At 40.1% G+C, this 14,807-nt stretch overlaps 1 protein-coding gene across 12 annotated transcripts in view; it reads right to left on the bottom strand.

Moving 5' to 3' along the window:
* The window catches only part of Arhgap10 (Rho GTPase activating protein 10), a 285,111-nt gene that overhangs the window by 181,364 nt on the left and 88,940 nt on the right, over positions 1–14,807 (bottom strand). For 11 of the 12 annotated variants that reach the window (XR_012435595.1, XR_012435593.1, XR_012435594.1 and 8 more), the window contains exon 4: positions 1,816–1,887. The exons of the other annotated variant lie outside the window; for it this stretch is intronic. Coding sequence is in view for 8 of the 11 variants with exons in the window: in XM_074041257.1 (XP_073897358.1) it covers positions 1,816–1,887 (72 nt within the window). In the remaining 3 variants the exon portion in view is untranslated. The remainder of the gene's footprint in view (positions 1–1,815; positions 1,888–14,807) is intronic. 12 annotated transcript variants of the gene reach the window in all.

The following is a 14,807-nucleotide window of genomic DNA, read 5'->3' as shown; positions in this document are numbered from 1 at the left end:
TTAGAAGGGCAATTTATTTTGTAAGTTGCTTGGCTGGGCAAGCTGAGGGCAAGAGAAGGAGTCAATAGAAGATTCTATCAAAGGCCAACATAAGTCAGAAACATAAAACCCAGTAGGGTAAGTATCAAAAAGGAAATCTATTTACTAATTAAATAACATTCATTTTTCAATTCTGTAATATAATCTTTGCCCTCTCCAACCATCATCCAATTAAAATAAGAAATGAACATTGTATAACATACAGTACCTGCCAATGAAATGTTTTAAAAACACCAGTATGTTCGTGCTCCAGAATAGTTTGAGGAGAAACAATCATAAAACTACAAAACAGAGTCATCAGAATCCCAAGGGCTCCATTTTACAGATAAAGCCCATTATTTGCCCAAGGTCACAAAAGTGACATGTGGTCCCCAATCTCCTCCTGCCAAGTGAGGGAGCTGATCTGACTCCTGCAGCTTAGCCAATTGTCAAGGGATGGAGGCCGGGGTACCCACGCTGACACCCACAGCCACATGGTCTGAACCTCAATTCACAGTCCATCGCTAAACCTGTAAAATATACCTCCAAGCAGACATGCCAAACACTTCAACAAATCATTCACCAGAGAAAGGTTCTGTAAATAGCAGCTAAAAAGTTGGAACACTGTGTGCCCATCTGTGCAGTTACAACTATTGAAAACACAATGTTTATTTGTACCAAGAGATTTTAATAGTTTCTGTTAGGAAGATAAAAGGGAAAAAAAGCCAAAAACCTCAAATCCCTAGCCATGTGGAAAAAATGATCAGAAAATATAAAAATTTTATTCTCTAAACTGATGTTCTTCTCTCTTTGGGCCAAGTCAAAAATGGTCAGCACACAAATGTTACTTTTCTTCCCTCATGTACATACAAAAACCTCAGGAAAAGATGGGTGGAAGTGATTTCTCTGGGATCATTTCAAAGCCCAGATCACAAACTAGAAGTTGCTAAATATATCCTGTGGCAAAGTACTGTATTATTCCCGGAAATCCTGGATAAATCCCAGATCCCTGAGTGTGAAACTGTGGGCCACCCTTCTATGAATCCCTGCACAAAGCCATACCATAACCAGTATGATAGCAATATTGGCACATAACAGAAGCCCAATCTTTTTTTTTTTGTTAAATTGAAGGAAATATCCCACTTGGTTAATCTTGTCTTCCTAGTTTCAATAACATCCTGGTATAGCAGTGTCTATTCTTTTTTTTTTTAATATTTTAGCTTTTTTATTATAAATTTTTATTAGGATATATTCATTATATAAAGGGGATTTGAAGTGGCAATTCCAATCAGACTTCTTATCGTACATTATTTACATTTCCCCTATTGTCTCTCCCCCTCAACCCTCTCCCTACTCCACCCAAAGCAATTGCAAGAGGTTTTTCAGTTCTGTTTCATATAGGTATATGAAGTCCATATACCACATGAAACAGTGTCTATTCTTAAACCCTATTATAATGCCACCTCCTCCATAAAACGGAGATGCACACAGAAATAACCATGCTCCCTACAGCAAAAAGATCCTTCCATTCAGGGTAAATGTGTTGTTTGGCTCAAGTTATTTTTTAAACTCTGTATGGAAAGTGTCGTGAAAGAAGCTTACTAGAGGTTTTACTACCCTGTCCAGGTGTTTTGTTTTGTTTTCGATTTCATCTCCCCACAGGGGAAAAAGCACATTGAAAACATAAAACAACAGATGGTTTACTCCACGGATGCTGCCAAAAGTGAACAAAGTTTACGCTGATACAGCAAGGCATCCACATTTTCCATCATGAGTGTACTCAAATCAAACACAAACCTTGACAGCTCCAAGTTGCTCTTTCCTGAATTTTTCCAAGGGTTTAATCAGGGTTTCGGTTACACTTAATGCCTAGAGAACAAGAGTGATAACAAAAGAGTATAACATTAGCTTTCCAAAAAGGAAAACATTAGTATTTCCTTTCCCTCTTCCCTCTTCCACCCCACCCAGAAATAAAATGAACAACATATTAACTGCTTTATCTCGCTCTGCCAATGCGGCAATTAAAGCATTTCACAACTTATCAAAGTGTCAGAACTTCATCAATATTTTTGGGGGAAAGGAGGTAGGGCAGACAGCTGGCCAGGGCAACATGCAACAGAGCCCTAAGCACTTGTATGCAATGGCAAAGAGGGCTGTCTTCAAACAACAAAGGGGTCTATCACTTCCATTAACAGAACTGTTCTGTTAGAGATATTTTTCTTCCTCCTCCTCAGAAATTTAAAATTCAATTACATTCCTTTTTTGGTAATCAGACTACATTAAGGAAAGAGCTAGGATTGTGGCTAACTTTTTAAACATAAGGAGTCCACCCTTCATTACTGAAATTTTCATTATTGAAAATTCCTTCTAAGGACTTAAGATATATGAGCAAAGTACCCTGGAGGCTCAACAAAAAGTCAGTGGGTACTTAGAAGATCACCACACCAGGGAAGGTCAACATGACAGGGCCTAACGCAAATTCCAACCACAGTCACGCTCATTTCCTACACTGGCCAACTTGGGGATTTTGTTCTAAGTCACAAAATGCTGCAAATGTAAACAGAATATTCACCTGAGGAGAGCATGCTTAATAGCAGTATGTGACTGCTTAGTGACTTTCTCAGACTCCATTTCCAAGAGACCAAAAATATCCAGAATGGGGGTAGAGGGCCTCAAAACACTGTGCAAGAATGTTCCATCCATTTTCTTTACCAAAGATCCCCCTCTCTCAAAAAAATCCAAGCTTAACATTGAAGAAAAAATGAAATAAGTGATTTATACAGAAATATTCTAGGAGTTAAATCCAGCCCTACCCCTCCCATGCTAAGCAAGCCCTCTACCAGTAGTAAGCTACACCCCTGGTCCTTAGAAAAGAATTCTTAATTTAACCAAAGGCTCCTTTGCAGTAGTAAGGATTTTTCCCAAAGAGACCAGCCTAGTTCTAGCCCAGTGAGACAAGGAACACTCAAAATAAGTGCCTATGCTCGCAAGCAAGATGTCCAGAGTTTAAACTTTCTACCCCAAGCCCATTCCTGGGTTCCACACATTTCCACTTGGAAAATTTGTTACTTAGGTATGAAAGAGCTGGGGCAATAGAGATCTAAGTGAAAGAAGTAAGAGCAAGCAATAAATAGGGGAAAGGGATTACCTTAAAAATATTTTTTATCCTCTCTGTATGTAAGACCACGTGACCTACAACAATGGCAAACCACAGTGCCACATACTAAAGAATAAAGCAGGGACAAAATAGTACAGATCAGGGATCTTGACCTTCCCAGTAACACAGATGGGAATGTTCCATCTGAAAACGTAGACACAAGACATTCTGCCACACGTTGTCAAGGTGAGTCAATTTATACACATCCAATGAATTAACTTACGACACACCTATATGAGCACCTGTGTCATCTTCAAAGCTTCTGTATCCAGAACTAGCCTACTACTGTTCCTGAATAAACCTACACATAAGACATCTTCCATGGAAACTGGTATGCTCAGAAAAGAAGTCAGCTTAGCACTGCAACCTGGTCTAACAGAGTCCAGAATGGCTCAAGGTCACAGAAAACAGGGTCAGGAATCCAAAACCACCAAGATCTGAACCCAAGTAGTACCAAATGGGTACTTCCCCTCAAGATTTAATCAATGAGGAAAAGCAGGGATATGGCAAGGCTTCCTTAGAGAAGGTAAAGGAAAAATAGGCTTATAATGAGCATCACTGGAGTAGAAACATTTAAGCCAAGAGCTAAAAGATGAATGCAAAAAAAAAAAAAAGGATGAAGTAATGATGCAAAGAATAAGGAAAACTGTTTCCAGCCTGAAACCAGCAGAGGCAAAGGATTCATGGAAGGGATTTACATATATATTATAGCAAATGTCAGATAGAAATATGGCTGGAGCATAAGGCACAATGAAGAACAGAGATGAGTGATAGTATTGGACCAGAATACAAAAGTTCAGAGCATGTGGGCCCCAGGGACGGGAAACATTTTATGTTGGATTCCATGAACAGCCAGTGAAGGGTTTCCAAGAGAGGAACTGACTGATGTAATTTTTAGATGTTTTAAAGATTACTCTAGTTTTTCTGAGAGAAAAAGAAAAGATTAAAGGAACTGAAAATTGGAAAAAGAAACTCTTATTAGGGAACTTCTGAAATGGTACAGGCAAGAGAATGACCGTGACTCAGAGGAAGGTAGTAACAAAAGCAAAGAGAAGAAGATAGATTTGAGAGATGCTTTCAAGTGCAATCCAGGCAATGGGTAATGGACTGGACGTGGAAAAGGCAGAAATTTCCAGAATCATATCCAGACTTTAGTATGAGCAACTGACGACATTAAGAATATCGTTTTGGTTTAGATTTTAAATGTCCCACAAAGATCCTTATACTAAAGGCTTAGTCACCAGCCTGTAGTGCTCCCAGGAAGGGGTGGAAACTTTGAAAGGTGGGATCTAGTGAAACAAAGTTAGGTCACTAGGGGTATGCCCCTGAAGGGGATATGGAAACCCCAGGCCCTTCTTTTTCAGCTTTCTGGTCACCATGAGATGCTCCACGAAACCTTCTCTGCCACAATGTTCTGCCTCTCCACAGGCCCAAAAGCAATGGAGCCAGCTGATCAGGGACTGAAACATCTGAAATCATGAGTGAAAATAAGACGCTAAAATATGCTACCAGCATGTTGGATGGATGAAGAAAGAAGCTGAGCTGTGTGAGCAGCAGAAAAGTCAGAGAAGGAATGAGATCTTAGAAATATCCATGGAAAGGCAGGGAAAAGGGCCACATGGGAGGTGATCTAAAACTGAAAGTTGAGACCATTTGAAGGAACAGTCTTTTTTCAGAAGAGTGACAGAACAGTACAGATGACTGTTGGAAGGGGACATGAGGTAGAGAGAAGGCCTGTTTCCTGTTTACTTTTTAATATTTACTATCATATTATTGTACTGGGGATACATTGTGACATTTACAACAGTTCTTACAATATATCATAGTTGAATTCACCCCCTCCATCATTCTCCCTTATTTCCCTTCCCTCCATTCCTAGAACAGTTTCAACATGTCTCATTTTTCCATTAACATACATATGTATATCTCTCCCATACTCACCCTCCTACACCCGTTCCTTAAATCCTCCCCCCTCCCACTGGTACCAACCTCCAGATAGAAACTGTTTTACCTTCCTGTTCTGTTTTTGAAACAAAAAAATTGACATTTTTATTTGTTTAAGATAGCTATCTCGGGTGTTTCATTGTGACATTTCCACGTATATATGTATTATAACCCAAATTAGTTCATCCCTTCTATTTTTCTCCTTTCTACCTCAGTCCCCTTCTCACGATGATTTCAACAGGTTTAAAAATTCCATATTCATTCTTATATAGAAAGTACATCAACCACATTCACCTTCTTAACCAAATCAGAATTTAAGAGATAAGTGTGTAAATGCCCAGGAGAAGAGTCCACAAAAGACAGTTCAAACACCACGATGTGGGCGGGGAGGGGTGCTCAGCACACACGGGGAGTTGACCTGTCTGTCATAGGAGTACAGAGTGCTTCTTTCCTTCTAACAGGTGCCAGTATCACTGAGTCTGAGGACTTCGAGAAGAAAAGCTGAGGGAATTGCTACAGACGGTTATTTGTAACAGGAAGTTATAGAGTTTGGACATGAGTAAAAATTGGGAGAGAGAGGAGAGTGAATGAAAGAGTTACTACAAACAAGGTAGACTGCTGCCTACAGACACAGAAACATTCATGCATGGGCCAAAGGCCATGTAAGAGAGATGACCAGGACTTTCTGTTACCTTGTTGTGGGATTTTCTCCCGCAATGAAGGAAGAAGGTGGGTGGGGAGGGTCATCACAGTGAGAGCATTTCCAAGAGACACTGACCACATCAGCACCTCATGATGTGGTATGAAGTGCTGGTGTACTGCAGAGCTACAGGGCACATGGGAAGAAACCCCTGGGGAAGAGAAGACGTCCTCATGGAGGTCTCGCAGAGCTGAGCCTGGAACAGGGGTAAGAAGTTCTCCAGGCAAAGGGTGAGAGTTCAGTCAAAGAAAGGCCCTCTATGTAGAAAAGGGAAAACAGCAAGTTCAGAGCAGTTCAGAGTCACTGAAGCAAATGAAAAAGTCAGAGATCATCGGAGGAGGCCAGAGACAACAACCTTTGGCTGTCACAATGGGACACAGGAAATGCTCACAAAATACTAGGGCATCAGTGATATGGATATATGAAAGCCTTCTCAAATGACAGCCCCACCCCATACTCTAGAGAAAACACCATCCTTCACAAAAATATCACACGAGAGTAATTTTAGGCCAGACACCGGTGGCTCACGCCTGTAATCCTAGGCACTCAGGAGGCAGAGATCAGTTAGAAGCCAGCCCCAGGCAAATAGTTTGCAGAAACCCTGTCTCAAATATACCCAATACAAAAAAGTGCTGGTGTCAAATAGTAAGAGAGCCTGCGAGGCAAGTGTGAAGCCCTGAGATCAAACCCCAGTGCCACAAAAAAAAAGTAATTTTAGGTCATTGGATTTGTCCTTCACTTAGAGAATTAACTTGGTACAATATTTGCTGATGTGATCTCCAAGCACTAACACTAGCATAGGCACAGAACAGAAGGAACAAGGAAGAAGCAGCGGCAGGTAACAGTATATCCAACTCTTCAACTAAAATATTTAGTTAAAAATGTTTGCAAAGCTTTAAATTCATTATAATTTTACTTTTTTAGGAGAGTCTAATTTTGTAACTCTGGAAGAGAGCCTAAAAAATTCTATGTAAGAACAAAGTAATGGGAGACAGCCGCTAAATGCTTTTGTAAGGCAATGTTGTTTGAGCAACAAGAATTGTTTTCTTCTTTTGCTCAAAATAGATTGGAGACTCAGTGGAATTTCTCGATTCCTTTTATAATTTCACAGAAATATTATGTGGTGTTTGTTACATAGTGTTACTGATATTTTCTAATGTGAAATCAAGATTCTTCTTCTGGTGAGACAATGAATACCAAATCTAGAATGCTCCTACCACTCTACAGGTAATTTATGGTGATAACACCTTCTCAATTTCAAAGAGATAGCTGAAGCAACAATAATGAGAAAGCTTTTCACATACTAAGCTATTGGAAATCAGATAAAAGACAGAGCAAATACAGAATGTGACTTTATAAGTCACATATAAAACATGATATAACCATATTTTCCCATAAAATACTTGCAAAAAGAAATTCCAAAATTCTTTTGCTGATGAGCCTTGGAAATGGTTTTGGCTAGTCTATGTCTAGAAATGAAAGGCAGCTCCATGAACTTAAAACATGGTAATGAATCACTTGCTCTCTCCCTGGAGAGGGAGACGGCTGACTTATTCTATAAAAGGCTAAGTAACAAACCGTTTGCCACCAAGAGGCTTCAACTGCCACCAATGCACAAAAGCAGCCATAGACAGGGTATAAGTGAGCCAATCCAATAAAATTATGTCAGAACTAGAAGCAAGGTTGACCTGGCCCATTGGTCACTGTTTGCCAAACCCTGCTTGAGAGAATCACCTTGACTTATTATGACGTAAACAATCTTCTAATTTTCATCTTGTATTTTTCTTAAAATACACATTTCCCCTATTTGCAGCTGATCAGACAAGGCGGGGAGAAGGTGGAGTGTTGGCTCAATCACTGTTCAAGTGGACCTCATGGTGAGAAGAAAAACATGAAAGTGATGCCACTGAGTTTCCCTGGCATGAGCAAGCTGCTGGGCCTCAGTGCAGACAGGCCACTGTCTAGTGGACAGGATGTCCCAACAAAAGCTTATGTGACTTTCATGGGAGTTTAATGCCCCTAAAATTTTAAGCTAACTGAAAGTTCAGCATAAACCACAGGTACCACCAACTGCTCCCAAAAGATAACGAAAACATACACAGATTAAACATACTGCTCAAATCCAAACAAGAGAACCATTCACCTGCATCTCACCAGATCAGAGCCCCACTAAATAGGACGGGAACCATATTTCAGAAAGATGTTTCCTTTTTTTTTTTTAATTCATATGTGCATACAATGTTTGGGTCATTTCAGAAAGATATTTCTAACCAGGATAAGAAGGAGACCAGGAATCTAACCAGAATGCTAGAAAGACTGAGGAGGAGAAGTTACGAAAACCCTGTGTTTAATGAGAGCGGGGAGGAAGAGAACACTGAGAGGGAAACAGAGCTCAGTAAGAATCATAAATGAACTGGGCTGCAAAGTAGAGAACTCTAGCTTCTTCCATGTCAGCAACGAAAGGCCTGAGGAGCCCAGTAGTCTAGGCTACCCTACCACAGATTCCTCCCCCACAGAAAGTAGGCCTAGCAGACCTCTGAGGTTCTACTTATCTCAGAGTCTGGGGACTCTAGAGGTGCTGGGAGTCAGAGAGCACAACCATGATGCATTATGACACTGTGACAGCAAACAGTAGACTCTATGAGAACGTCACAATTCAAAGTAAAAGAAGAAAATGACCATAAAACTGAGGGACTAAAACGTTTTCAACAAAAACCCAGGCCTGAAGCCCATATTCATTAGATGCTTGGATATAAGAACCTCAAATACCTAAAAAGTAATGAAAGTTAGGTTATTTTAAGCAACTTCTCTAGTTCAAACCAAAGCTAAGAAATTTGTTGACAGTAACAAAAGACCAGCAGAGGATCAGACTCTACCATGGCAGGGAACCATGGCAGCAACTTTGAATTTCCCCCAAGGCAAAGTTTTGATGCTGTAAATTCCAGGAAAACAGGACTTCTGGCCAGAGACCCATATTCGATAAAAATGCGGTGAAGGCCTAACTACATCCTGTAATATATTTAATAACAATTTTTTAAAATGTCAGACTATGAAAAATAGGTGAACAAGTTGGTGTAAGTACCGAATCGTGCATTTCTAATTACTCAGTACTAACAAGGAGTGAGTTTAACGAAACAGAGGGAATTATGTCCGTTCCCCACGGCCCTCATTATTCTAAGCCTGGATTCCAAGGGGTTTTGACCCCCTCAGGAATGCAAAATCTGAGGGCAAAAGAGAATTTCCACTATTTTCTCCCATGACCTTCCAGATACTTCCCATTTCATTATGATAAAAGAAAAACTCCATTTTCAATTCCAATGCCAAGAATAGTAGCAAAGGAAATTCTCAGCAAGGACACAGACCTTATTTTCCCTTGAAACAGAACCTTGAAAAAGGGGGTCAAGGATCTATCATTTATACCCAAACTAAACAAATATTTTTCCCTAAATGGTGCATCAGGGGAAAAAAGGGACTTGACTAAAAACTCTTCCAGAATCTTCTCAAAGAGTGTCTTTCCCATTATTTTGATAAATAACTGTGTGAGGAATCCTAGCCCAAAAGAGTACTTCTCACATCTAGTTTCAGATGCTTCCAGATCACATGTAGGATTACAAAAATGAGACAAAGCTTTAAAAAGAATTAAGAGCCATTTCGTTATTCTGGAGAGGAACTCAAATTTTTGTGTTCCATGTTTTTGTAAAGATCACTTTAAAAAGGAGTGAGGCTAATGGGTAACGTTGAGCCAATCATGAAAATACATCTCAGGGTAAATTTTGAAACTATCCAACTGTGCTGAAAATGGGTACTTGTTGTTGAGATAAAATTCCCTATGAAAGCATCAGAAAGAGAGTTTAAAAGGTGCTGTGTTTCAAAAAAATTCAGAGAGATGTGGCCATCAGTGCTCTGGAAAGCCATGCTGAAAATTTCAGAATGTGTCTGTCATAAATACAAACGTCAAAGAGGACAAAAGTTGGGATTGTGTTTTTTATGAAATAAGGAGGAAGTATTTTTAAAGAACATGTTGATTTTATATTAATTTTGAAATATATATCCACATATTTAGTCAAGTAAATCATGAAGGCAGACATCTATTAAGCATACATATATGCACTGAAAAATGTGCACATTTAAGCTGTCCAAAAAAGAATTTTGTTTAATCTTGCCATAGGAAAATGGTATTGTCTTCTAATCCAGCATATGTATTACAGGTAGTGGATATCTGTCCTTTTGAGCTACCCAGCCCACACATGAAACCACCTCCTGTGTAGGAGGAAGTCTACCTAATGAGGCAGAGCCTACCTTCCACTATAAAAGCTAAAAAACTAGCCTTCCCAACCATGTTGCTGTAAGATAATATCACCTGGCCAGACTTTCATCTGCTCCTATCAAGGCCTTGGTCCAAAAGCTAATGATTCAAAATGTCAATGACCAAAGAGCAGAACTGGTGACCAGAGATTCTGGTGACCACAGATTCTAGTGACCAGAGATTCTGGTGACCAGATTCTGATGAGGTGGCAGCAATTCTACCAATGGTCACTAGAGGCAGTGGAGTTGCTGGTCCAAACTGGGTTAACCATACCCTTTGGCAATCAATAGTAAAGTCTTCTCCAAGCCCAGTTCTGTGGTGCCACTCTGGCCATCTTTCCTGCTTCCAAAACCTTTAAAAATACCTCAAGTTAGGCAGACATGGTGGTATACAGCTAGAATCCTAGCACTCAGGAAGCTGAAGCAGGAGGACTATGAGTTCAAGGCCAGCCTGGGGCTGAATGGTGCAATCCACTCAGTGTCTTTAGTAAATTCCCTTTCAGAAGCACTAGAGCTTGCAATTAATAATCCAGACTAATACAGGATTAATACTTTCTGAATTAAAGGACCTTGTAAATGATATTGTCAAAATGCTTTCAGTACTATCCTTGTCAATATCCCTACAGATTTTCTCAATTAAACCCATTTACTGTTTACTCTCCACCCACCCAGGTACCCTCTGTGCTGTATGTTCCCCATCAAACTAAGCTAAGTTTTAACATAAAGATTAAAATGGCCAATAAAGTCCTCTTTTTTAAAAATAGCTGAAAAAATAAAAGAACAGAATCAAAAGACTCTGTGTTGACAAAATATGAAAAAGTTTCACAATCCACATTGCTAAAAGAACCCTGCCACCATGAAAATAGAAGGTCAATGTTTTTTCATTTGGACTCTGTCCTAACTAGGTCTATCCTTAGACCACAGAAAAACAATTTCCTTTTGTTACTGAATAGTTTCAACTAAAGAAGGAATGATAATTGTTCCCAACCTACTTAACACAGGTAAAAAAAAAGGAAATGGCAAAAGTGAAGCAAATTTAACTTCCAAATAAAGGTCTGTATAATATTTTATTTTTAAGCACAGCTCCAGGTAATGTAATGTACTTGGCAGGAAAAAAAATAACAAAAACAAAAATTTTACAGTAATAGCTCTAACTCCCTAGCTAAGAACCAGTGAGAATTTTAATGAACCCATCAACTCAGCAGTAATAGGGACATAGGTGCAGAAGGCTATAAATTAACTCTGCAGAGTTTAAACTTGGAAAATATGAGCCAGTTAGGACAAAAAAGTAACTCGAATGCCTGATTCTTTCAGCCCACAGCAGTCACACTGAATAGTGTAGGAATCATATTTATACAATATATGTTTCAGATTTACTAATTCAGTTACCATACTTCTGCTTTCATTCAGATAATCCAAGCACAAAAAGTCCCTGATAAGTTTATCAACTTTCACTGCTGAATCCTCATTGGCTTGAAACCTAACAAAATGAGAGGACCTGAGTCCTAATTCTTATAACTTCTGGTCTCCCCTCAGTTCCCCGAGAATCAGCAATGACCTGCCTCAAATTCAAAAGAAAAGTTAGGTCCATGTACTGCCAAAGTGTAAGAGTCCCATGATGCCTGGGGTTTGTTCCTCACCCCTCAAATAAATGAGAAAAAAAACCCTAGCATCAATATTAAAGGACAATAATTGAATGAAGTGGCAATTTCATTCAGATTATTTAAATCAGGGCTGGGATGTAGCTCAGTGGTACAGCGCTTTAAATCAAATGTCTATTAGCGAAAATTTCAGTTGTGCTCAGGAAAAAATAAAAATCATAAACCAAGAGCTACTAAATGTATTAGGAATGTGTTAGCTTAATTAGGAAACATGGATATTTAACCTTGATCCTCTGTCTCTCTCTGCATGAGGGACAATAAGGACCTCGCTTCTATTTTCTAACAAACTAAATACTTGGGCAGAACATCTCAAGAAGGACTAAAAAACTCCAGAGAAGTGAGTGAAAGATAAGGCTGTCAGAATGCCATAAAAGTACCACGAGACAGAATTTGAAATTTTTTGGTTTGGAAGCAGAGGCTACCTTAGTTTTTTAAGTGAATGGTCTTAGTGACAACAGACACAGAGCCTCATGCATTCAACAATCTGTTGAATCAAAAAAATAAGAGAAAAGGAAAGGGAAGAAATTCTTGGAAAGAGCATTTTTAATACTTCTGTGATACACAGGCTACCTGAGTGGCCAAGAAGAAAAAAACAAAAAAATAAAAAAAAAGAAGGGATACAGAGCTGAAAAGTCCTTGGTGACTCATTGAGTACCAGGTGGCCACCAGCCAGCATTCCTCACTCACTGTGCCCTCAGGTGGTAGAGCACTGCCCAACTCTGAGGCTTCCAAAACTCTTGTTTTATGAATGAAGTGGGATCCGCTTATAAACCTGAGACCATTCAAGCAGCAGTCTCTACATAAATGCAACACTTCCTGCTGATGGTAATAACCACCACCAGAGATATCCAGCACAGGTTATCTGTGATTCACAGCAGTCTGGTTTTGTGTTAATCAGGGTCCTGACCCCAGGGTGAGGAGGAAGGGGCAGGGAAGGAAGGCAGGCTGAGTGGACATGTGGTAGGCTACAGTGCAGATTGGAGGAAAGCTGAACTTGGGAAGGACCCTCCTTTAGTGTCCCTGCCTCGCTTAGTCACAGGCTGGGGGCAGAATGTGGGAGGCTTTTACCCTAGCGTAATGGGACAGCAGCCCAGCAGCCCAATGGTTGACCATACTCCCTCCCCTGCTCCTCTTGCAGAGCTCAGAGTTTTCCACACTCCTGGCCTGGGACTCCCTGGACCTCAACCAAACCCCACCATGAATTTAACACTATCTTCCACTGACCATAACCTCCACCAAGTGGAAAACAGACCATTATTTGATATTCTGCCAAGAAAAGTGCTAATTAAATCTGGACACAATAACTTCTTAGCACTTACATATGTACTGAAAAAGATCTTGAGAGTTAAGAATGTGCTTCTACATACGTAAAAGAAGGAAACACACCGTACGTGCTAAGATAGTTCTACAATTTCTTAAGAGTCCAACTCTTTTGATCACCAAAATCTGATTTCCCCCACACCTTTTTTCCTCTGTGCCATTGAGAATTTTGGAGAAACGTTTTTGTGTTGTTGGGTTTTTTGGGTGTGGTGGTACTGGGGTTTGAAATTCAGTTTTATACTTGCTAGGTAGCCATGCCCCAGCCCTTTTTGCTTTATTTTTCAGGTAGAGTCTCATGCTTTTGCCTGGGGCTGGCCTATGACTATGATCCTCCTACTTCTGCCTCCCTCACAGCTAGGATTACAGACATGCAGCACCACACCCAACCCATAGATAATGGTTTTTTGGTTGCTTTTGTTTTTCCATATTAGGACTTGAACTTGGGGTCTTGTGCTTGCTAGACAAGCAGCATGCTACCTCTTGAGCCATTCCCCAATTCTGAGACACATTACTTTTTTAAGGGGTGCCCTACTATGGTACTTAGGATTTTCTTCCAGGGGTAGCAGTAACGAGTCTGTAGACACTGATCCTGGTACTTCTATGACCCAAGCAGAAGGCCTCAATGGAAGGTTTCCAAACAACTATCAGGATTCATATTGCCTCCTTAAATGGTACTGAAATGGCTTATTGACTGAATTGAACTGTTAAAGACCTGCACTTGTTCATACAAACCAAATTTATATCCCTCCATGGCTAATGCTTCTGGTGGAACTATAAAATATGTTTCACTAATGTTTAAAGGCAGAGGGAAGGGCTGGGGTATAGTTCAGTAGAAGATCACGTCTTAGCATACATGAAACCCTGTGTTCAATCTCCAGCACCCCGCGCCCCCATCCAAAAAAAAAAAGGTGAAGGGAAAAGTTATCAAGTCTTACAAAGACCTAAAGACAAGCGATAATGTGTTCAGGATACCGGGAGGTAAGAGAGAGTCTACTTCAACATGCGTCCCCAACTTACTTAGCCATATAGAGCCAGTCACTCCACCTCAATGAGCCTCAATTTCCTCATTTTTTCAAATCAAGTAGTTAAATAGAAGTTTCCCTAAATTCTCCCTCAGCTCTTTGTTTTAAGAGCCAAGGAGTGCCACTGATGTAAGAACCACGGAGGACCATTTTCATGACAAGAACTAATAAACATTCCAGGTGCTCTGGCTTATCCCAAAATATTTGCCTTATGGAACTATAGATTCAGCAAATTTCCAATAATGTCATCATTGTAGATTAGACAATTAAATGATTGGGCTGGCTACATTCTGATTGTGTGTGTGCGTGTGTGTGTTCATGTATTCCAAAGCTGGCTGGTTCCTTAGAAGTAGAGAACAGGCCCCAGGGACATGAAATACAGGAAATGTAAGTTCCAATGGGGAAGTAGAATCTGATGATGACAAGACCAGGAGGCCACAGAAGAGGATGAGTCACCAACAGAAAGGACACTAAATCATGGGGCATGGCCTCAATCAGAGAGGGATGCAGGGAGGGGTCCAGGCCGCCTGCCTTAGACAATTCTCACTCATTCTAGAGTTCTGATTTGAGTTAGTCTTACCCGTAAGTTTTATAGGATTCTAGGTGGCTAGAAATTAAACTCTCAAAAGGGACATTTCAGACCAACAGGTTTGACAAAGGCATCTGTTTCTCACTGAACT

Source organism: Castor canadensis, chromosome 9 (genome assembly GCF_047511655.1).
Source record: "Castor canadensis chromosome 9, mCasCan1.hap1v2, whole genome shotgun sequence".
Classification (NCBI taxonomy): Eukaryota; Metazoa; Chordata; class Mammalia; order Rodentia; family Castoridae; genus Castor; species Castor canadensis.
This window is presented reverse-complemented; position numbering and strand designations above follow the sequence as displayed.